General features: G+C 46.4%; 1 protein-coding gene across 1 annotated transcript in view; it reads left to right on the top strand.

Moving 5' to 3' along the window:
- CRAT (carnitine O-acetyltransferase) overlaps positions 1–25266 on the top strand; it is a 47810-nt gene extending 22544 nt beyond the window's left edge. Inside the window, exons 9-14 of the mRNA XM_073541014.1 lie at positions 191–310; positions 5447–5569; positions 5984–6119; positions 6198–6260; positions 23699–23836; positions 23909–25266. Coding sequence (XP_073397115.1) covers positions 191–310; positions 5447–5569; positions 5984–6119; positions 6198–6260; positions 23699–23836; positions 23909–24124 — 796 coding nt within the window. The 3' untranslated portion in view covers positions 24125–25266. The remainder of the gene's footprint in view (positions 1–190; positions 311–5446; positions 5570–5983; positions 6120–6197; positions 6261–23698; positions 23837–23908) is intronic.
- Positions 25267–25510: the final 244 nt, after the last annotated feature.

Genomic DNA, 25510 nt, shown 5'->3' with positions numbered 1-25510 from the left:
AAATATTATCATACACTGCGAATTGAGAAACATAAACTACAATAAAAAAAATTTTGTTTTTATTCTATATTTTACTACATACAAAAGTGCTATAAAATGTATGTTATGTAATAAATATTGCAAAGGAAATATTTATTTTTTTATCAATGTTTCCACAATTGATTTTCTATTTATTTTTTTTTTTATGCAGGAAGAAGCCGGATCTGGTGCGGTCGCCGATGATTTCTCTGCCAATGCCTAAGAAACTGCGGTTCAACATCACTCCAGAAATCAAGAAAGACATCGAAAACGCCAAGCAGAATCTGAACATGTGAGCGACCATTATAGATAAGGCCGCATCAGAGACCTCACATTTTGGAATACTAATTGCTGCTGACGTCAAATTTAACCCCTTGATGATGTAATAAATATATATTTTCATACATACGGTTGTGCTCAAAAGTTTACATACCCCGGCAGAATTTTTGCTTTCTTGGCCTTTTTTCATAGAATATGAATGATAACACCAAAACTTTTTCTCTACTTATGGTTAGTGGTTGGGTGAAGCCATTTATTGTCAGCTTACTGTGTTTTTCTCTCTTTAAATCTTAATGACAACCCAAAACATCTAAATGACCCTTATCAAAAGTTCACATACCCCATTTCTTAATACCATATATTGCCCCCTCTAAGATCAAGGACAGCTTGAAGTCTTTTGTGGTAGTTATGGATGAGGTTCTTTATTTTCTCTTATGGTAAAGCTGCCCACTCTTCTTGGCAAAAAGCCTCCAGTTCCTGTAAATTCCTGGGTTGTCTAGCATGAACTGCAAGCTTGAGATCTCCCCAGAGTGGCTCAATGATATTGAGGTCAGGTGACTGAGATGGCCACTCCAGAACCTTCACTTTATATAAAGAAGAACAAAAGGGATGGCACTCACGGTTCTGAAGTAGTGAATTTATTGTAGGATAAAAAGCATAGGCTAAGGAGAGATGTCTGAACAGTGGACAATGGCCATTTCACGCCAACTGCGCTTCAGCGGGTCCAGGACAGTTGTGGTCAAAAAGTTCAATTTTGGTCTCATCACTCCAAATTACCTTGTTCCGGAAGTTTTGAAGCTTGTCTTTGTGCTGTTTTGCGTATTGTAGGCGAGATACTTTGTGGCATTTGCGCAGTAATGGCTTTCTTCTGGCGACTCGACCATGCAGCCCATTTTTGTTCAAGTGCCTTCTTATTGTGCATCTTGAAACAGCCACACTGCTAGTTTTCAGAGAGTCCAGTATTTCAGCTGATGTTATTTGTGGGTTTTTCTTTGTATTCCAAACCATTCCTATCCTGGCAGTTGTGGAGGAAATTTTTGTTTGGTCTACCTGACCGTGGTTTTATTTTTACAGAGCCCCTGATTTTCCATTTGTTAATCACAGTTTGAACGCTGCTCACTTGGATATCTTTTGTATCCCTTTCTTGTTTTATACAGTTCAACTTCCTTTTCCTGTAGATCCGATAATAATTCTTTTGCTTTCCCCATGACTCGCAATCCAGAAACATCAGTGGCTGGATGAAAGATGCAAGAGTCTGTCTGGATCCCAGAAACTCACTCAGCTTTTATACACACACTGATTTACAAGCAAACAGGTCACAGGTGAGGATGTTACCTTTAGTAGCCACTCACACCTATTTGTATCAACTTCTGTGCATGTTATCAGGCCAAAATCATCAGGGTATGTAAACTTTTGATCAGGATCATATGGATGTCATTATATCATTCATATTCTCTGAAAAACGGCCAAGAAAGCAAAAAGTCTGCCAGGGTATGTAAACTTTTGAGCACAACTGTATGTAGAAAAAGACAGCAGGATGGCACTCACCGTTCTCTTGAAATGATTCACTTTATTTCATATTAATAAAGCATGGGCAATGGCACGGGAGAAATGCAAAAAGACGGATGACAGCCGTTTCGTGCACAATGCACTTCAACAGGTCCCATCATCCCAGGTGATGGGACCTGTTGAAGTGCATTGTGCACGAAACGGCTGTCGTCCGTCTTTTTGCATTTCTCCCGTGCCATTGCCTATGCTTTATTAATATGAATTAAAGTGAATCATTTCAAGAGAACAGTGAGTGCCATCCTGCTGTCTTTTTCTACTATGATATTTCATGTTTTTTCTTCACACAGATAGAGCACCCGTTCAGCAAGGGTTACAGGTGTCACACTGATAGCGGTTATAACTGGCTTTGCGGGTATTTCATTCTTAGGGACAGTGCCGGATGTTTCTTTTTTCTTTGACTGACTATTGTTGAACACAACTGTATGTTTATTTAGTACCGTTAGGGAACTCAAACCTGTGAGCGCTTGTACAATACACTGCAATTTAGGGATATTGCAGTCTATTGCAAGGAAAAAATCTGCTGCTCTCCTATGAAGCTCTTTCACAGGTGGGGCTTAATAGGTGTACTGGTGCAGCAGACATGAGGACCTTCAGTAGGACCCCGCGAACGAATAGTGGAAAAGGTTGCAAAAAGTTAACACCCCCTCATTCCTAACTGGTTAAATGCCGCGAGCAGAGTGACCGCAGCCTCTAAGGTTTAACTATTCCATTGTGCCCCCTGCTCTGTGTGGAGTGGTCACAGCTCCTGAGGATGCCCAGTGTAGTAAGCGGACACAGTCACTGTAAGTGTACAGCAGATGTCACTTAGGCGGCTAAAAGGGTGACCTGAGGCTCAGACTCAGGGCTGTGGAGTCGGTAAGCCAAACCTGCAACTCCGACTCCTCAATTTCCCTTACACCGACTCCAACTCCGACTCCCACATATATTGCTTATATTTAAGTGAAAAATTTATTGTAGTACAATGTGAACATCAGACATTAAATCATTTTTATGATACAATAGTAAGATATTTAGATAGAACATAATATTTATTGGAATACAACTTTAGAACACAAAAGACTATAAATTGTAAATGTGTAATACACTATGTACTGTAATATCGATCAATATATATATATATATATATATATATATATATATATATATATATATATATATATATATATATATACACACACTATGTAATAAACTATAAGTGGCAAAAAGCAGTTTTCAACAAAAACATACTAAATAACATCATGGGCAACATCTCTAACAATTTCTGGGTATAAAGGAAGTGCCTCATGCACAGTCAGTTTTGAAGAATGGTTGAATTTTTCTATTTCTTTGAGAGCAAGTGAAACATTTTGCTGAAATATGGTCAGTCTGCTTGCTATAGGAGACGGAGTGAAATCTTTTTCCTTGTAGCAACCCTTTGCCTGCTCCATGTCATCCAAATACTTGTCAAAGTCAAACTCCTCATCTGCTGAGGATGAAGATATGGCAGCAGTAGCACTGTCAGGACCCAAGTCCTCTTGCGCCTGGCAGTCCTCCTGTAGGCCACTCATCCTAACTGCTACCTCAGTCAGAGCTTCTTTTCCTTTAGTAAGATGTTGATTATTAAGCAGTATACGATGACTTGGGTCCACATAAACAGCTGCCAGAAAAATTTTATTTTCCAGTAGTTGTGTCTCTCTCCGTTTCACTGAAGCAGAAATGCCATCTGCGATTAAACAGCAAAATAGCAAGTTCTTTCGCTTCCTCATGAAAATGCCAGGAGTTAAATCCTCAGCTTGTAATTTTTTAGTCACGGTAAATGGGTGATTAAGCAATTCCTTCAATTCAGCCACCTGTGTCCATTGACCTTCATTTAGGGTTACCTGAGGGTTCGCCATATCTATAAGAAACGGTTTTAGTTGATCAACAATTGCCCCTTTCCCAGCACGTCTCTGCAAGATGGAATCAATTTTAGGGGTTCTGGTGGCAATAACCAATTTCCTCACCTTTCCAATCTGATTTCCAGCATGTCCCTCTTGCAGACTATCTCTTATTGCCAGCTGCAGCGTGTGCACAACACAGCGCATGTGATGAATAGGAAAGGGTTTTGAAGCAGCTTCAACAAGATCATCTATTTCTACAGTATAATTTTGCTGTTCTTCTGTAGTAATATCTGTTTGTTCCTCAGTTACATGAACAGCACTGTGGCCTTCCATCTCAAATACACTGAATCCTAAATGTTCCTCTAGCTGTTGTTCATTACTCTCATTCATCAGTGTAATTGTACTTATGTTTGAAGCATTGTCCGTTACAATAGCAAGAACCTGTTCTTTTTTGAGTTTGTAATCTTGCAGAACTTTTTTCACTAAGGCCTGGAGAAACTGGCTGCTGTGATGAGCTTTAGTATCTTTTACTGCCAGCGTGTTGGTAACAATTTTTGTTGTCACAAACATATCGAATATTGATGGCAAAATAGTTCACTCTGTGACGTGTGCAGGCATCCATTTTAAGAAACATGAAGCGTCTTTTGAGAGTCTTTTTAAGATCTTCCTTTTGATTAAGGGCTGCTTCAATCACTAATTTTCTAATACTTTCTCTTTCCAGAGAAACACCAAGTTTGCGAGCCATTTCTCCATTGAGCGCTGTAAAAGCTGGTCGTGCAAATAATGTTAATGGTACACCGTCCTTCACAACAAGCTGGATGAGCTGTCTTTTAGACATATCTGCTGTCATTGTTACAGTAACTTTGTCACTTACAAAATATCTTGTTAATGGTGTTAGAGATGCTCTTTCCGCCTCTTTTGCCAGGCAGGAAGTGTTAGTCTGTGTGCTACCCAGCTTTCATTCTTTTTGGTACAGATAAGATATAATAATAATAATAATAATCTTTATTTTTATATAATAATAATAATAATCTTTATTTTTATATAGCGCTAACATATTCCGCAGCGCTTTACAGTTTGCACACATTATCATCACTGTCCCCGATGGGGCTCACAATCTAAATTCCCTATTAGTATGTCTTTAGAATGTGGGAGGAAACCGGAGTACCCGGAGGAAACCCACGCAAACACGGGGAGAACATACAAACTCCTTGCAGATGTTGTCCTTGGTGGGATTCGAACCCACCAAGGTGGGATTCTAACCACTGAGCCACCGTGCTGCCCATGATATGGAAAAATGGAAAAATAGAGCAGATTTCTAATCTGCTTTTGATATTGAAAACATTATCTATGAGCTCAAAAACCTTTCAGGTGATGCGTTTTTTTAAAAAATCTGATCTGCTTTTGCAGCTGAAAAACGTATCCACAAAAAACGCAGCAAAAATGCTGTGTGTGAATGTAGCCTTAGATCAGGAATAGAACAGCCATTTATAGGACCTTTCATAACTTTCCCAAATTCCTATGAAAAAATATTCAGCACATTCTGCATTGAACTACTGTACCCAATTTATTATATATTTTAGGAGTCTGAGTCGTTCTATTTTATACCGACTTCACGACTCCGACTCCACAGCCCTGCTCAGACTGTCACCATGTTGTATATACAGTGACCGCTTGTCGTGCTGCTTCTCTCCTCATTCTTTTTTTTCTTCTCCTTTCAGAATGGTTCACGACCTGGATGTTAAAGTCATCGTCTTTGAGGCGTTTGGGAAAAATTTCCCAAAGTCAGAAAAGCTGAGCCCCGATGCCTTTATCCAAGTGGCGCTCCAGCTGGCGTATTACCGGTAAGTGGGGTCTTGAGTCATGCCAATATTAGGTTAATGTGTGAATCCTTCTCGGCAGGATAGTCCGCAGCTTATTAATAGACTTGGGATCATAATTTAACATATATGCCCCTTTTAATATTCATAGTGTGGGATTAAGCTGGTAGCATAGAAAGTAGGGTCTGTGTAATGGGTGCAGCACATCAAGTCTAAATAAAATTGTTTGCGGCCCCATCGTTGAGAGAATTTGCACAGTATGGTCTTCTGGCTGTTCGGACATGCTAGGAGGTGTAGTTTTAGAATGGCCATGGATTGGAGGATCATTGATTTAAGAGGAAAGCAACGAATCAGGTGTACAGCCTGGACTCTGTGGTTGATGACCTGATTGATCCTGGCAAGTGCCATCTGATGGTCTCCTGTTTACTCTGTGTGGAGGATGTACGGCCAGGCCTGCGCCACCTACGAGAGTGCATCGCTACGAATGTTCCGCCTGGGGAGGACCGACACTATTCGCTCTGCCTCCGTGCAGTCTCTAGAGTTTGTCCAAGGAATGGCGGATCCTGGGAAACAGGTGAGTGACAGCGATGTCCGTTGTAGGAGAAGCGGACGTCCTACCTGACGCATGGTTTCTGCTCTTTCCTATCCTTAGAACCTGGAGAAGGTGGATCTGCTCAGAAAAGCGGTTCACGCTCATCGTGCCTACACCGATATGGTAAGCACACCCCAAACCCTTCATTTAGGACTTCACAGTCCACCTTAAAGGTGCTGTCCTATCAGCAAAATGCCTAGTTATTGGGGGTTGAGCCCCCTGATCGTGCAGCGCCGCTCTACTCAGTCTACCGTCTTTAGCTTACATTTGTGCTTCTCTGCCTTTGCTTAGGTCAACCAATTAGCTACTAACTCAACCTTTCATGCATTTTTTTAAATTAAATCCTACACCAGCGTTCATGCACTTATGCTCTAAACTGTCGATGGCTTGCATTTCTACAATATGTAAGGTAGTGTAAAGGAGACCATTATGCCCCTCGGCTGGCAGTTTTAGTGCATACTTGTATTCCTTATGAAATAATTCATCATCTTTCGGTGTCGTGCCTCTGTTTCTCCTCCTGGAAATGTAGGAATAGTCTAGTTAACAGTATTTTTCGGAGTCCATGACAGCACCGACTGAGAGAGGGGATCCGCCCTTCAGGAACAGGAAACCTACAGATACAAAAGGGCGGCACCTCTCCCACCCATCAGTTGATTACAGAGCACAAGAAGACCACCAAGGTTATTGGCATGTTTATGTACAATACTATTACTACTAACTGTTTATCACCTGTGTACATATATAAGAGGAAGAAGTGCACACCCAAACTTAAAGAAAAAAGGGGTGGGACTCTAAGGGTGCGTGGTCGTGGACTCCGAAAAATACCGTTAACCGGTAAGTAACTAGACTTTATTCAATCATCCATGAGAGCACCACCTGAGAGAATTACAGAGTAATAATTACTTAGGGAGGGACTACAGCCCGCAGCACCCTTACACCAAAGGAGAGGTCTGCGGAAGCACCCAGGTCTAGCCTATAATGATTATAAAAGGTGCTCGGAGAGGACCAAGTAGCTGCCTTACATATTTGGTCAATGGAGACTTCCGATCTTTCGGCCCACGAGGTCGCCATGGCTCTGGTGGAATGCGCCCTCAGCTTCCCAGGTGCCGATCTGCCCTTTGAGGTGTATGCTAGTTAAATAGTCTCTCTAATCCACCTTGCTAGTGTGTTTTTTGATGCCCTAAAGCCCTTCCTAGCGCCTTGATGGGAGACAAACAGGGCATTAACCTTTCTCCTACGCCTCATTGGGGAAACAGATACAGTGGGTGTTATGTTGCTGGCTACTAGGAGGACACTAAGTAAACCAGAAAAAAAGTTAGCTCCTCCCCTGCAGTATACACCCTCTCGCTGGCTGAGATTTCTCCAGTTCATGCTTAGTGTCTGTAGGAGGCACTTGGGTCTGGTTTCAGACCCCACCGTTTTTATTTGATTTTTGACTTTTCTGTAAATTTTTATTTTTTAATTAACTGAGTGAAGGGGGCGACTGTTCCTTTCTACGGCCTGCTCTCCCCCGAACCAACAACAGGCAAGCACGCAGAGTATACCTCACCGTACACTTTCCTGCGACGATTGGGGCTGATTTCTCTGGAGATGATGGCGAACAGTAATTCACGGATACGAGGCCAAGCGCATGGAGTACAATGGAGAAGATTGGAACAGCGCTTCTGAATGCCCTGAATCAGCCCCATAGCTCTCCATCCCCCAGCCATAGGGAGGATCGATTTAGCATACCCCTTTAAGAACTCCTCCAGCTCTGCTTCATCAGCCAGGAGGATGAGAAGACCTGCATGGATGGCCCCAGACTGCGCGGCCTGCCGAGCACTGGAGTGGAGGTATGGCGTCGGGTCCTGGCCCCCCGGAGAAGCGCTGACTTGGCGTCAGCGGTCGTGCATCGGCGGCCCACCCCTCCCCTCTCGGCACTTGGGTAGGCCAAAAACTTAGTCCCCCGCTTTTCCGGCCTACTAGGCCGCTATTTGAATGGCGCCTCCCCCGGCACCTACCGTGGGTATGCCAAAAAATTTAGTCCCCGGCTTTTCCAGCTTACTAGGCCGCAATTTGAATAGCGCCGCCCGCGCTAACGCCGCCGCCTCTTGGCGCATCTCATTCCTTACGTGACACGCAGTTCTAATCTCGGGGGCCATGTCTCTTACCTCAGCTGCCGTTAACCCTTTCAGGAGCGCTATGCCTGCTCTGCACAGCCGGAGACGTCAGCAGAGCCCTGCTCGGGCGGTAAAGACGCTGACTCGGAGGCTCCCGGAGGGAGTCTATGGCCTGTGTCAGTGACTCCCCCGACCCTGACAGGGACGCAGCCCACTCAGGGGGACTAAACGCAGGAAGCCCCGCGGTGGCGAGGGGCGTTTGGGCGCAGGCCGGGTCGCAGTCCGTGCATAACTGATTAGTCTGGGCACTGGGCAAGACAGACTTGCAAGTGGTACATACGGTAAAAAAACGCAGTGTGCTTCTTAGCAGCCCGTTTAGCCTCCTTAGATTGAGACATAGCGCTCCTGAAAGGGTTAACGGCAGAGTTTGTCTGCAGCTGCAGGGAATGTGCCGGGAAGGGGTTAAGCTTTAATTTGAGGGCAGATGCAGCTTACCCACGGTCCTGTGCTGTGTCCCCCGGGAGGAAAGGCCTGTTTCACACTTACGTTTTTCTTGTCAGTTGTAATCCGCCAAAAAGGCGGAGAATGGATCCGTAGGCGTCGAAATACCAACGGGAGCCACCGGACCGTTGGTGCGCCGGGATCCGCCGATCTGGGAAAGTTAAAGGAGCCGCGCTTAAAAAAAATTCCGCCGATGTAGCAGAGGAGAGTCGGGATATCGCGGGACGAGGTGAGAGAGAGAAGAATTCTCCAGCGGCCAGATTGGATTTAGGGTTAAATATGTAGCAAGAGGCAAAAATGCTTTCTGGCTCTCAAAAAAACATTGCATTGTCAGTCTGGTCATGTCAGCGGACGGCAAAATTTTGGCAGATCCGCAGAAATACGGATGCAACGGATGACCGTCAGTCAAAATCCGCCGCTAATGCAAGTCAATCGGGGAAAAAACGGATCCGCCAAGAAAAATGGCGGATCCGGTTTTTTTTTGCAAAACGGCGGATTTTGACTGGTGACAAATGGATGTGTGAAACAGGCCTAATCCGTTAAGCACGGACTACGCCCCTCAGCGCTGCTGCTGACGGGCCTCCTACGTTTAGTGCCCCTGAGTGGGCTGCGTCCCTGTCACGGTTGGTGGAGTCTCTGACCCAGGCTATATTCTCCCTCCGGGAGGACTGTAAGTCAGAAAGCATCCTTACCTCCCGAGGAGGGCTCTGGCGTCGGCCGAGAACCGTCCACCAGCAGGGGCCATAGGCGTTCAAGGGATGGTCAGGTCTCTAGAAAGCGGACCCATGACGCATCCCCTAGTCACATTCGCGCTTCAGCATTGGCGACTCTCCCTCTTCCGAGGTTCACAGCGAGCACGACTCTGAATTCGAATCTGACACGTCAGCCCTCAGAATCCCCCAACTGATCAAATATTCCCGCTCCAGCACACCCTATCTCATTTAAGAAAACCAAGCGAGTGCGCAGGTTAATAATCTTTATTTAATCTTTATTTTTATATAGCGCTAACATATTCTGCAGCACTTTACAATTTTGCACACATTATCACTGTCCCCGATGGGGCTCACAATCTAAATTGGAAACCGGAGAACCCGGAGGAAACCCACGCAAACACTGGGAGAACATACAAACTCCTTGCAGATGTTGTCCTTGGTGGGATTCGAACCCAGGACTCCAGTGCTGCAAGGCTGCAGTGCTAACCACTGAGCCTCCAACCATCCGGTGTTTAAGGAAATTGTCCAGAAACATAGAGATCGGCCACATAAGCGGTTCACAGGGCAAAAGTCTACTCAGGCTAAATATCCTTTTGCTCCAGACCTAATGAAGGATTGGTTACAGTCCCCTTCGGTGGACCCTCCTGTATCGCGTCTTGCTTCTAAAACGCTCCTATCTGTTTCTGAGGGTTCCTCATTCAGAAACCCCCTCCGATCGTCAGATTGACTACCTTGCCCGTTCAGTTTTTGAAGCTTCAGGAGCAGAGCTTTTTCGATCTTTCGCGGCAATTTGGGTCACTAAGGAAATGGCTTCTTGGACAGTCCTGATTACTTCCTTCCAGGGCACCAGTCTTCCCCTGGAGGCAACCACTATCGACAGGCAGATAATTCACGCAGTGGACTTTGTAGTAGACACTTCTTTTGATGCCGCCAATTGCGCTGCCTAAACTGCCGCTAATGCGATCTCCATTAGAAGAGCCTTATGGCTCCACGACTGGTGGGCGGATGTCACATCTAAAAGATTGTTGACTTCTCTCCCCTTTCAAACAGGTCGTCTTTTTGGAGAGAAACTGGACCAGCTCATTTCTGATACTACCGGGGGAAAAAGTAAATTCCTTCCTCAACAAAAGGCTGTTCGGCGTTTCGCAACCAACAGCCGACGCGTTTTTGATCTTTTCGCAACAATTCCGGTTGGTCCTCCTCTACATTCTCTTCCGGATCAGGTTGGTCCCCGCGCTTAGACAGAGGCTCCCAGGTCTCATACAGACCTAAATGCTCTTGGAAACCCAGGCTTAGGGCTTCTGGATCTAGGGGAGCCAGATCTCATAGATCTACCCAATGACTTGTTGCCAAATCCGGCGGACGCCGACAGAGTAGGCGGTCGCCTACTTTCCTTCAGCCACACCTGGCTCGCGGTCGACCACGACAAGTGGGTCAGGGACCTGGTGACCTCCGGATACAAGATAGCGTTTTCCTCTCCCCCTCCAACTCGCTTTTTCCTTTCTTCTCCCCCCCAAGGGAAAGACAAGAGTGTCATGAACTCATTTTCTGCTCCACCAGTTGAGTTCCCCTTCCGTTCTCCCTCTGGTGGTGACAGGAGGTAGTGCGGTTGGTTTAAGTGGTAGTGATCTGCCACCTGTTGAGGAAAATAACGATTGGATCTCACGAGTATCAGACTGGATATAAGACAGCCGACGCCCTATCCGGGTGCTGGTGATTCAGTCTGCTTCTCAGGTCCTGGACTTCAGCTCTCTTCCAGTCTTCTCAAGTTGTTTGTTTTTTTGCTAATGTTCACACTTGCGCTTGTTTGTCAATTCAGTTTTTTGTGTAATCAGCCTGCCCCTGCTGGGGCTATGCTGAAATTCCACTCCTATTAATCAGTATTTGCCAATCTGCTTTTTGTCCCTTATTAGATTGGCCTCTTTTTTGCTCTGTCTCAGAATATTTCAGAGTGCTGATATAGGTTTAGAAGTCTAGTGACTTCAAGGTTAATTTTGCTATCAGAAGTGTTGGACAATATTTTTGTAGGTTTTTTTTTGGCAGATTGCAGACAGTGTCTTTCCATACCTGTCCTTTTTAGTTAGCCGGGCCCCATCGTTTGCTCAGCCTATTTTCCTGGCTTTGTTTGTGCCTTCATCTTGTTTCACCGTTAATACATGTGGGGGGCTGTCTTTCCTTTGGGGTCTGCTCTGGGGTAGTTAGTTTTCCTCTTTTCCTGCTTTAGTCTTATGTAGTTCTCCTCCGGTTGTGACGAGGTGTCTAGGACCAACGTAGGAACGCTCCACGACTGCTGCTAGTTGTGCGGGTAAGATCAGGAATCTGCATAGTTACCAACTTCTCTGGTTTTCTGAGACTTAGCTTGTTGTCTTTTTTTCCTCCTCGGTTTCCCATTCATAACACAAGAGCCTTCCTTCGGGCTGTTCAGGCTCTGCTAAGGGATGGTCATCATTCCGGTCCCTCATCACGAGAGGTTCAGGGGATTTTATTCAAACCTTTTTGTGGTTCCAAAAAAGGACTGGACGATGCGACCCATTCTGGATCTCAGACTGTTAAATCAGTTTGTCAAGGTACGGCGATTCCGAATGGAATCTCTCTGATCAGTTGTCGCTTCCACCAGCAGTTTCTGCGTTTTGCAATTCACGAGGAACACTTCCAGTTCGTTGCCTTGCCCTTCGAACTCGCCACCGTCCCCAGGGTTTTACCAAGGTCATGGCGGCTGTCATGGCCATTCTCCACTCTCGGGGAGTGGTGGTGTTACCGTATCTGGAAGACCTGCTCATCAAGGGTCCGTCCCTTCCAGCCTGCGAGGAATCCGTGGAATAACAGTAAATACACTTTCTCGCCTGGGGTGGAAGATAAACTTCGAAAAGTCTTTCCTAAAATCGGCTCAGCAGATTTCCTTTTTAGGAATGATCTTGGACACTTTCTGGGGGTAGGGCATTCTCCCTCCAGAAAAGACGCAAGCCTTACAACAGGCAGCGTGGACTCTTTCCCGAATGGTTTCTCACTCCATTCGTTTCAGCATGAAAGTTCTCGGAAAGATGTGGCAGCGATGGAAGCAGTTCCATTTGCACAGTTCCACTTCCGTCCCTTACAACATGCGTTGCTGTTAGATTGGGACAAGAACACGTTCTCCCTGGACCGTCGGATCCTTCTGTCCCTGCGGGTCAGGCAAACCCTCAGTTGGTGGACACTGAGGTCCTCCCTGAATCAAGGGAGGTCTTTTCTCCCAGTTAGATGGTTGGTAGTAACCACCGACGCAAGTCTTCTCGGCTGGGGTGCGGTCTTTCGTCACCACACGGCACAGGGTCGTTGGTCAACCTAAGAGTCACGTCTCCCCATCAACATTTTGGAGATACGAGCGATCAGATTAGCTCTACGGAGTTTCCACCATCTTCTCGCAGGTCACCGCATCAGGATCCAATCCGACAACGCCACGGCTGTAGCGTATATCAACTGCCAGGGAGGTACCCGGAGCAGGATGGCCATGCACGAAGTGAGTCACATCCTTCATTGGGCCGAGACCAACCATTCGCCCATCTCAGCAATCCACAATCCTGGGCATATAAAATTGGGCGGCAGATTTTCTCAATAGCCAAGGCATTGCCTCGGGAGAGTGGTCTCTTCATCCGGAAGTCTTTCAGCAGATTTGTCATCGTTGGGGGACTCCGGATGTGTATCTCATGGCCTCAAGCCTAAACAACAAGGTTCCTCGGTTCATTGCACGATCCATGCGACATTGGAGCAGACGCCCTAGTTCTGCCATGGCACCAGTTCCGGCTCCCATACATCTCTTCCCCCCCCCCCCCCCCTTCCCTTGCTTCCGAGGGTCATCAAGAAGATCCGAGCGGAGGGAGCACCAGTGATCCTAGTCGTGCCAGATTGGCCGCACCGAGCATGGTATGCAGAACTAATACAACTAGTCGCCGACGTCCCCTGGCGACTTCCAGATCGCATGGAGCTACTCTTGCAGGACCCGATATACCACCAGAACTCCGGGGCCCTGTCTTTGACGGCGTGGCCGTTGAATCCTGGATTTTAGCACAGGCTGCGTTCTCTCACGACGTGATTTCCACCATGGTTAGTGCTAGGAAGCCTGTGTCCATGCGCATCTTTCTCCGCACCTGGAAAACCTTATTTTCGTGGTGCAAAGATCATGGTCGATCACCTCTGGTGTTTTCCATTCCAGCCATATTGGAATTCCTTCAATCCGGATTAAAATCAGGCCTCGCGCTTAGCTCGCTCAAGGGCCAAATTTTGGCCTCGTCAGTGCTTTTCCAACACATAATTGCCACCAAACTTCAGGTCAACACGTTCATTCAGAGAGTTTCCCATGTGGTGCCTCCTTATAGAACGCCGTTGGAATCATGGGCCTTAACCTGGTTCTCGGGGCCTTACAGGAGGCTCCTTTGAACCGCTGCAGGACGTGTCACTGACCGTCCCTCTTGGAAGGTGGTCTTTCTAGTGGCAATTACGTCAATCAGACGAGTTTCGGAATTGGCAGCCCTGTCCTGCCATCCTCCGTTCCTGAATTTATCAGGACAAGTTAGTTCTCAGGACGTCCCCGTCCTTCTTGCCCAAGGTCGTCTCCTCTTTCCATCTCAACGAGGAAATTGTTTTGCCTTCCTTTTGTCCGGCGCCAGTCCATCACATTGAGAAGGCCCTCCACACCCTGGATGTGGTTACAGCGCTGAGACGGTACATCTCGCAGACAGCTCCCTTCCACAAGTCAGATGCCCTGTTCATGCTTCCAGAGGGGCATAGGAAGGGTGTAGCTGCGTCAAAAGCAACGCTAGCCAGGTGGATTCGCTTGGCGATTCAGGAATCCTACTGTGTCAGGAATGCACCTGTCCCAGCAGGGATTAAGGCGCATTCTACCCAGTCAGTGGGCGCCTCTTGGGCCACTCGGCACCAGGCCTTGGCAGAACAGGTCTGCAAGGCTGCGACTTGGTCCAGCCTGCATACTTTTACAAAACATTACCAAATTGATTCTCAGGCCTCTCCGCAAGGCTGCGACTTGGACCAGCCTGCATACCTTTACAAACATTGCCTAATTCATTCTCAAGCCTCTGCGGATGCAGCTCTCGGCAGACGCAGCCTGCAATCGTCAGTACCTCAGTGTTGACTCAGTGGTACATGGGGTATTAGCAGATGTATGCTCCCCACCCAGGGACTGCTTTAGGACGTCCCACTCTGTGTCCCCCAATGAGGCGTAGGAGAAATAGGGATTTGTGTACTCACCGTAAAATCCTTTTCTCCGAGCCAATCATTGGTGGACACAGCACCCACCCTGTTTAGCCTGTTGGTTCACTGTAACATTCTTAGGTTTTGACATAGTTATTGTTATTGTTGACTATTTATGCTCCTACTGCTTTTTTCACCGAACTGGAGAAATCTCAGCCAGCAAGAGGGTGTATACTGCAGGGGAGTAGCTTACTTTTTTTCTGGTTTACATAGTGTTCTCCTAGTGGCCAGCAGCATAACACCCACTGTCTGTGTCCCCCAATGATTGGCTCTGATAAAAGTATTTTACGGTGAGTACACAAAAATCCCTATTTTTCCAGGAATCAGTAACTGCCAGGTACTCTAGGAGACATCTCCTTAGGCCATGTGCAAACGTTACGGATTCTGCTGCGGATCCGCAGTGTTTTTGGCCCTGTAGATCCGCAGCAGTTTCTGCTGCGGTGTACAGTACCACTATAGTCAATGGAAAATGAGAAATGCAGTGCACACGCTGGAGATTTTTCTATGCGGATTTGCTGCGGTTTTAAAACCGCAGCATGTCAATTCTTTGTGCGGAATCCGCAGCGGTTTAACACCTCCCTTACCAGGTGTCAAACCGCAGGCTAATCCGCAGGTAAAACACAGGTATTTTGACCTGCGGATTTTTCTGAATCCGCGCGGAAAAATCCGCAGCACAATCCGCAACGTGTTCACATGGCCTAACATCTAGGGTGTGCAGTTTCTTTTCCTTCTCGTTACCTGGATTAGGGAGGAAGGATGGAAGGACTATTTCCTGCGTCCTATGGAAATTGGAAACTACCTTAGGTAAGTATGCCGGATCAGGCCTAAGTATTACCCTATCGTCCCTGAATTGTATGTAAGGAGGAAGCCTAGATAACGCCTGGATGTCACTTACTCTGCGAGCTGACGTCAGTGCTACCAGGAAGGCTACTTTGAGGGACAGGTTTTTTATAGAGGCTGATGAAATAGGTTCAAATGGGGCCTCTGTTATAGCCGTGAGGACTAGGTTCAAGTCCCACGGCATGAACCTATCTTTCACTACTGGTCTGGATCTACTTGCCGCCTTAATGAACCTACTGACCCAGTAATTACCGACGATGTTGCAGCCAAAAAGGGCCCCCAAGGCTGATACTTGCACCTTAAGGGTACTGGTGGAAAGCCCCATGTCCAGACCTCTTTGCAGGAATTCTAGGATTTGAATTATTGGTGCTGATTGTCCAGCAACTACCCCTGAGATCTGAAGGAATCTTTTCCAGATTCTAATGTAAATTTTGGTTGTAATCATTTTCCTGCTTTTAAGTAGGGTGTTAACCAAGTCTGGGGAGAAACCTTTATCTTTTAGCAGTGACCATTCAAAATCCACGCCGTCAGATGTAGGCTAACCACCTGAGGGTGGTAAACTGGGCCCTGGGATAGGAGATCTAAGACGTCTGGCAGGACCCAGGGGTCAGACACTGACATCGTCCTGAGGCATGAGAACCATGCCCTCCTGGGCCAAAACGGAGCCATCACTATAATCCTCGCCCTGTCTTTTCTGATTTTCCTCATCACCAAGGGTAGTAGAGACAGGGGAGGGAAGGCGTAGGCTAGCCTGAAGTCCCACTCAGAAAAGCATCTGCCAGAGGGTCCTCTCTGGGATTTAGTGATCAAAATTGCCTCCCTTTCCTGTTCTTCCTGGTGGCAAAGAGATCCACCTCTGGTTGACCCCACTTTTGTACAATCAGGTTGAAGATGGAGGTTTTTAGGGACCATTCCCCTTGTTTTAGAAGATTGCGGCTTAAGAAATCCGCGGCCATGTTTTCTCTTCGGCTGGAGTCACACACAACGAATAAAAAAAAAATCGGTCCCATTTTAACGGTACGAAATCGCACAAAGAATTCTTGTCCAGGGATGCGTCTGTCATCCCATTTTTCAGCGATGAACCGATTTTATTCGCATCTAAGCATTAAATTGACATCCAATGTCAATGCCTGATGCTCTTTCCTGTTGACCTGGAGAAGTCTTGCGATTTAATCGCAAGTCACACGTGTGGTGCGTTTTTAATGCGATTTTTAATCGCATCCATAGACTTGCATTGTCGAATCCGATCTGAAAATCGGTGACAATCGCAGCATGCAGCGATTGTCTCGGTCCGAGGAACAGATCCGATAAAAAAAACGCATGATGGGAGCAGCACCATTGAATAACATTGGGACGAATGCAATGCGATTTTTTTTTAAATCGCATTGCATTCATCCGATTTAATCGCTAATGTGACTCCGGCCTTCCTTTTATATGCAGAGCTGTTAAAGATAGAAAATGCTGCTCTGCCAGTTGGAACAAACGCTCTGCTACATTCATCAGGGATCTGGAACGAGTCCCGCCTTGGTGATTGATATAAGCCACGGTGACCTGATTGTCGGAGAACACTCGTACGTGATGACCCTGCAGATACACACACAGTCTTTTAGCCGCCTGCTCCACTGCTGTCAATTCTTTCAGGTTGGAAGACATTTCTACCTGATGATGATCCCATAGGCCCTGGATTAAAATCTCACCCATATGAGTCCCCCAGCCGGAAGGGCTTGCGTCTGTGGTGACTATGCAGGTTATGTTATACTCCCAGGGCACCCCTCTGGATAAATTATTTCTCTCTAGCCACCACTCCAGGGACTCCCTAGTGTTCTGGGATAAAGTTAGTTGGCCCTCCAGGTAACCCTCAAGAACTCTCTGATGTAATAGAGCCTCGCCCTGTTGTTTCCTTGTATGAAACTGGGCCCACTGGACCACGGGGATACAGGACGAGAGAGAGCCCAAAAGAGACATGGCTTTTCTGAGGGACATGGTGGGGTTATTGGAGGCGTTCAGGACCTGATAGCGTAGGCGAACTAACTTTTCAGGAGGCAGACGGCATTCCTGATTCTCGGACACTAAGATTAGGCCTAAGAATTGCTGAATTCTCATTGGCTGCAAATGAGGTTTTTTGATGTTTAGCAGCCATCCTAACCACTCCAGAGCCGACATTGCTTTTTGTAATTGCTCCAATGTTCCGCTGTTTTGCCTATGAGGAAGTCATCAAGGTAGGGGACTACCAGAATGTCTGATTCACGCAGATGGGCCATAACCTCGGCTATCACCTTAGTGAATACCCGGGGGGGGAGACTGCAATACCAAAGGGAAGGGCAACATATTGGAAATGCTTAACTGACCCATCTAAATGAACCGCCACTCTAAGGAAACTCTGATGAGCTGCATGAATGGGTATATGGTAGTAGGCGTCTTTCAGATCTAACGCCACCATAAAGCAATTTTCAAACAACAATTTTATTGTGGAATTGATTTTCCATTTTGAACGGGCGTATGACCACAAACTCATTGAGGGCTTTAAGATTGATTATAGTCCTGAAGGAGCCGTCTGGCTTACGGACTAGGAACATCCTATCCCTTTCCGGCACCTCTGTCAGGACCTTTTTGCTGCGTAGATCATGAATCTCGGCCTCCAGGGCAGCCTGTTCTGATGTGGAAGATCTGAGTGGGGTAATCCTAAACCTGTTTTGGGCTACACAGGGAAACTCTAGCTGAAGTCCTGAGGCTATCAACTCCAGGATCCAGTTGCTACTGGAAATTAGGGACCAGGCCGGTTAGAAGGCAGCTAGCCTACCTCCCACTGGAGCAGCTAGTCATTGTAGAAGGCAGCTAACCACCCTCCTCCAAACATAAATCCTGTACCTTTTTCTTTTTTCATCCCATCTGCCTCGATCTCTGGGCGACCTTCTACAAAAATATCTTTTCCTGGTGAAGGGATGTCTATAAGAAGGGGTCGGCAGACTGGGGAATTTCTTTTTATCATCCCCGGCTTTTTCCAAAAGTTCGTCCAGCACTGGACCGAATAGATATTCTCCCTCACACGGAATGGAGCAGAGGCAGGACCTGGCCTGGATGTCCCCGGCCAACACTTCAACCAGAGAGCCCTTCGAGCTGCATTCGATAGCCCTGCGGTCCTGGCCGCCATCCTTGCCGAATCCGCCAAAGCATCGGCTAAAAAGGCAGCAGCATTTTGAATCATCGGCAGGGTCTTCCGGATGGATGCTCTCGGGGCTCCGTATTTCAGCTGAGAATCAAGCTGGTCCAGCCAGACCATCATGGATCTGGCCATGCAAGTAGCAGCTACTGCTGGTCTTAGAGCGCCAGCTGACATCTCCCATGTCCCTTTTAGAAATGAATCCGCTTTCTTGTCCAGCGGATCTTTTCAGGAGGCCATGTCATCAAAAGGTATGGAGGATTTCTTGGAGGCTTTGGCTACTGCTGCGTCAAGCTTAGGGGCTTTGTCCCATCTGTTTACCAATGGGTCATCGAAGGGGTATCGTCGCTTGAAGGCCGGTGGCTAGGTGCCCCTTTTTTCAGGCTTCTTCCATTCTTTGTCTATCAGGCTCTGGACTTTATTAAGCGGAAAGGCACTGCGCTTCCTTGGAACTAGGTCACCAAACATCAGATCCTGCGCTGAGAGTTCCGGTTTTGTGTCCTCTACCCACATGGTGGACCTTACTGCTTTGACTAGCCTGTCCATTTGGTCTAGGGGGAAGCAGAAATGGCTGGAGTCTTCCTCTGAAGAAGAAGCAGAGCTCTAGCTCTGAAGAATCTGAACCCGAAAAACTTGTTTCTCTTCTCCTAGAAGATTCCCCTTGTGACAGGGACTTTAGGGAGTCTTTCACCTCTGTCCTGATTATTTCCCTTAGGCTTGCGGTGAAGTCAGGGGTTTCTTCCACTACCTGTATAAACGGGGGAGAGTGTAAGGGACTGCAAGTCTAACCATGGACTATCGCTCCCTTTTTGAGCCGTACCGTCTGTCGCACGCACGGCTGACATAACTTTTTAGGGTAGGCATCTGGCAAGGGACAACTACAGAGGGCACATTCCCCATGTTTCTGTTTACCTGAGCACCTCTTGCCCTATGGTAGAAACATAAGGGAACACTGCATCAGGGTACTTTCACACAGATCTCTTACCCAAGCAGTAGAAACAGGTACCGGATCACAGAGGGAGGCAGCTGAATCCTTCAGCCTGGAGGAACTTTTGCGTCTCCCTGCTCGCTCGTCTTCTGTTCTTCAGCTGGGAGCTCATACAAGGCTTCTCTGAGGCCTGTCCATGCGGGTGTGGGTGCTCCTGCACTTCTGCCTGCTGGTCTATGGGAGCTTCTGCCGTATCCATCGCTTGCAATGGGCCAGAAGCACCCCAGCCTCGTCCCAGCCTCTTTTTATAATTGGCCTCCCCCGGAAATCTGGGTCAGCATGGTTCTGGCCAGGGGCACCTCCCACCTGGGACCCTCCCCGTATCTCCCCCACCCCCCCGGCCGCTGCATGCGACCCAGTACAGCCGCGTTCCAGCGGCGCACACGAAAAAGCCGGCTGGCACCCGACTTCCGGTTTCGGCGTTCCCGGCCCCGCCCCCTCCGCTGCGTCACTTCCGCCGCACAAATGAGCCCGTGGGAATGCACGATAGGGAGTTGGCATGGCGCCCCCGGCCCGGTATGCCTCCAGCGCGCCGCCACGCAAACGCTGACCGGCCCAAACGCAGGACCGGGGCCGCAAAGACCGGACATCGGGAGGATGCACAAGGAAGGGCCAGGGGGATACTTGCCTACCAGTGCAGGGACCCCTCTCCACCTGCTCCGCACACTGCCATGGAGACCTGCCCGGCCCCACCGTGGCGCTTCCAGGGACACCGCACTGACCGAGGTAGGAGACCCCCTCGCTACCTGGGTCGGTCAGCCGGCTGGGGATTCCTGACAATCCATGACGGACGATCTGTAGGGAACCCTGTCCTCCAGGAACAGGAAACCAACTGATGCGTGGGAGAGGTGCCGCCCTTTTGTATCTGTAGGTTTCATGTTCCTGAAGGGCGGATCCCCTCTCTCAGGTGGTGCTGTCATGGACGATCGAATAAAGATTGATTTGGGTTTTATCTTCCCTGTTTTCCATGGATCATGTCTCTACTCTCTGACACCATCGGCAGTGTCAGAGTGTGGAGGAACACACCCAGTTGTCAGTTCTTGTATTCCCAGGAAGAATAATAGAGGGACAGTGCACTAGAACGCATAAAGAAAAGATGAAGAATTATTTCACAGGGAATCCAAGTGTCCTTTACTACCATTAAGGCCATTTTTACACGTCAATGAAATGCGGACCATGCTCATATAAGCAGCGTCGGACTGGAACACCTTGGGCCCACCAGAGAAAGTCATTCTTGGGGCCCACTATGTAGCTGCATAGAGTTAAATACCAGACCACCAATTATGCGGTAAAACACGCTAATATCCGGGTATAATATAAGGTTGTACATGTCTTAATTATGTAGCAGGAGTTGGGGTAGCCCCCCATAGAATATAAAGCAGCCCCCTCACATAGTATAATGCAGCCATCTCATAGAATATAATACTGCCCCCCTCATAGGGTATAATACTGCCCCCCTCATAGGGTATAATACTGCACCCCCTCATAGGGTATAATACTGCACCCCCTCATAGGGTATAATGCAGCCCCCTCATAGGGTATAATGCTGCCTCCTCATAGGGTATAATGCTGCCCCCCTCATAGGGAATAATGCTGCCCCCCTCATAGGGTATAATGCTGCCCCCCTCATAGGGTATAATGCTGCCCCCCTCATAGGGTATAATACTGCCCCCCTCATAGGGTATAATACTGCCCCCCTCATAGGGTATAATACTGCCCCCCTCATAGGGTATAATGCTGCCTCCTCATAGGGTATAATGCTGCCCCCCTCATAGGGTATAATGCTGCCCCCCTCATAGGGTATAATGCTGCCCCCCTCATAGGGTATAATGCTGCCTCCTCATAGGGTATAATACTGCCCCCCTCATAGGGTATAATACTGCCCCCCCTCATAGGGTATAATGCTGCCCTCATAGGGTATAATGCTGCCTCCTCATAGGGTATAATGCTATATAGATATAGAGTTAGATAGATATAGATAGAAAGATAGATGTAGAAATAGATAGATATAGAGATAGATAGTAGATAATGGATAGAAAGTAGATAATGGATAGATATAGATAGAAAGATTCATAGAGATAGATAGAAATAGATATAAAGATAGATAGATCGATAGGTAGATAGATATAGAGATAGATAGAAAATAGATAATGGATAGATATAGAGATAGATAGCTATAGATAAAGATATAGAGATAGATAATAGATAGAGATATACAGATATTATTATTATTATTATTATTATAAAGACATATATAGATATAGAGATAAATATATATATATAGATAGATGGCTATAAATAAAAATAGATATAGAGATAGATATAGAGAGATAGATATAGAGATAATAGCTAGATATAGAGATATGTATAGAGTTAGAAAGATAGATAGAGATATAGAGATAGATATAGATGGATAGATATAGATAATAGATAGATATAATAGATATAGAGAGATATATAGAGATAGATGGATAGATCAATAGACAGATAGATAAAGAGAGAGATAGAGATAGATAATGAGATGTAGAGATAGATATAGAGATATAGTGTTAGATAGAAAGATATAGAGATAGATAGATATAGAGATATATATGGATATAGAGATAACAGATAGATATAGAGATAGATAGCTATAGAGAGAGAGATATAGAGAGAAACAGATATAGAGATAGATATAGAGGTAGATGGATATAGAGATAATAGATAGATATAGAGATAGATAGAGAGCGGTAGATATAGAGAGAGATAGATACAGAGATCGATAAATAGATAGAGATAGATATAGATAATAGATAGATAGATAAATAAATATAGAGATAACATAGATATAGAGAGAGAGTAAGATAGAAAGATATAGAGATAGCTAGATAGACATGATAGATAGATATAGATAATAGATATAGATAGATAGAAAGATATACAGAGAGATATAGAGATAAATAGATAGATATAGAGAGAGATAGAGATAATAGATAGATATAAGATAGATATAAAGATATAGATAGATATAGATAATAGATAGAGATAGAAAGATAGATAGATATAAGAGAGATAGAGAGAGCGAGAGATATAAAAAAAACAAACAAACCACAATACTCACCTCTCCTCCTCGCTCCCACGCTGATCCCGGCTTCAGTGTCAGGAGCTGCCCCCTCTGCCAGACACACAGCGGGTGCGCGATGTAGTGACGTCATCGCGCACTGGCTGTGAGCCAGGAGCAGAGAGGACTGAGGGCGGCGCCGGCCCTGATTTACAGCTGTAGTCTGCAGAGCAGCTTACTGGGGGGCGGGGCCTCTGGGGGTGGAGACCTGAAATGAGATTCACTGCTTCGCAGTGAATATTCATTTCTCTTTAGCAGCGGGGACAGGGGCTCCTGCCTCCTGCTGCTGCTCCGCTGGCAGGGGCCCCCATAGCAGCTGCATGGTGTGCGACACACCACTGGCTGGGGGCCCCTGGAGCAGCGGGGGCCCTAGGCAACTGCTGGCCCTGTATGCCAGCAGGTGCCAGGGCCCACCAGATGCCAGGGCCCACCGGAGAATCCACCGGTTCTCCGGTGGGCCAGTCCGACGCTGCATATAAGCCTCATCCCTCCAGACCACTGGGTCTCCAACCTGCTCAGGTCGGGAGGAAACGCATCTTCCAATTTCAGTATGGCCTGTGTTTCAAGTTTGTGTGAAACCAGTGACGTGGAGAGAGACGAGTAGCTACATATGGGTATACGACATAAGATCACAAGGTCCAAAAGCAGGCAGTGATCTGCTCAGCTGCGATCACATATAACCTGCAATGGGACCTCATGCACATTAGATAGCGATCGCTCCTGGCTCCTCCATACTCGGGACTGCTCGGCTTGAGTGTTCCTGTCTCTGTCCCAAGAGAAGGATCAGCCATTGAAATGCCAGCAGCCAGACCCTCATCTCTCCTGACATCTTCCTTTAAGCGGTCTGACTTTAATCTAATGTGTGAGGGTCCTTATACACAAGAAACATTGTGACTGACGCCTTCATTTACTGCAGGCAATCAGTGGAAAAGCCATAGACCGGCATCTGCTCGGATTGAAGCTTCAAGCCATTGAGGATTTGGTCAGCATGCCAGAGATCTTCATGGACACGTCCTATGCCATGGCCATGCATTTCAATCTCTCCACCAGCCAGGTAATAACGCTGCCCTCTCCAGAGTGAAATAACCTATTGTTTTATGTGACTGACCTAGTGTATTGCTCGCAGGTGCCCGCCAAAACGGACTGTGTCATGTGCTTTGGCCCGGTGGTGCCCGACGGGTATGGCGTTTGTTACAACCCCATGGAAAATCATATCAACTTCTCTGTATCTGCATTTAACAGCTGTGCAGAAACCAATGCGGCCCGGATGGCGCATTACCTGGAGGGGGCACTCTGCGATATGCAGCAGCTGATCCAAAGCACCCCCAAGTCTAAGCTCTAACCCTGGACCAGGTGGGGGACTATCCTCAATGCGTATTCTTACACACGGGCACTAGTCGCCAACCATTGAAAGACTACAGAGGCCAAACATGGTGCCCTCTGCTCATGAGACTAGATACTAATGAGAAGAATCATTCAAGATGCACAAACTCCAAAGGAACAACGCTGACATTTATCCAAAATGGTGAAATTACCCATAACAATCAGAAAGCAGAGTTAGTTTAGTTTTTCTTTTTTTTTTTTTTTTCTTATTATAAGGTGCCTTCGAAATTGAAAGGACCATTCTGGTTGTTGCTGCAACAACCCAATTTATTTTCCACCTCTAATTTTGATTAATCAGCCCCTGATAATAATTTATATGGTTGATAAAGATGTTATAGGCATGGATACACTTTATAGAGGCATTAAAGGGGATTGTTCAGAGTTAGAAAAACATGCCTTGCTTTCTTCTATAAACAGCGCCACTCTTGTCCACAAGTTGGGTGTGATACAACAGTGCAGCTGCGGTAAATCTAAAGTTGTTCAGCTGAAAAAAAAATTTATAAAGTAAAATTATTACTGCTCATTAATATAGTTTTATTGGAAAAGGTCTACTGGCAGCCTCAGTCCATGAATGCAGAGAGCCCCCTTTTTTTTGCCTATGCACAGTGAAATAAGCCTTGACAGTCACCCACACAGAGTGGATTACAGCTAAACTAGAACCAAGACAAGGATTCCATTTTTATTCAGAAGAACAATCCCTTTAAATTTACTAAAGCTGAGTTGTAATACCGGGCAACACCTATGGATGAGAGTGGTGCTGTTCCTAGAAGAACGGAGCCCTTTTGTTTTGTTTTTTAAACTTTAAAAAACAGGTTTAACATAAATGTTGTTTTGCGGTAGAGCACTAAAAAAAAGTGTACACATACACACCCCTTTATGGATCAATAGATGCCTGTGGGTACAATCACACAGGACTTATTAAAGTCCATAGCAAAAATTGGGATTTTGCTGCAGAAATGTGCCACAAATTGCTGTATACATAATCCAGAAACTGGTCTTACAATCTAATCCTGACCAATCAGATTGGTCGAGGAGTTAATGTTTACTTTGTAAGTGGTTGTGATTGGTTAAGAAGAGATTTATAATAAATGTATCGTTTTATCCACGTCGCCCTTATTTTGCCAGGTCTGTAGGCCTACCAAGTGATGTGGAAAATGGCGCATATTTACAGCAATGGTAGGGGGCAGCCAAAAACATGTCAAATCGATTAATGGATTTTTTTTTTTGCCAATCAATGCACATTTTACCGACAAAATTGCCCCCAATAAAGTATGAATTTTCCGCATTTGAAACACTTGCAGGAGAGGAAAAAAAAAAAAAAAAAACACCGCACACATGCACTAGA

The sequence above is a fragment of the Dendrobates tinctorius genome, unplaced genomic scaffold (genome assembly GCF_039654945.1).
Source record: "Dendrobates tinctorius isolate UK_male_01 unplaced genomic scaffold, ASM3965494v1 ptg000120l, whole genome shotgun sequence".
Taxonomy (NCBI): domain Eukaryota; kingdom Metazoa; phylum Chordata; class Amphibia; order Anura; family Dendrobatidae; genus Dendrobates; species Dendrobates tinctorius.
This window is presented reverse-complemented; position numbering and strand designations above follow the sequence as displayed.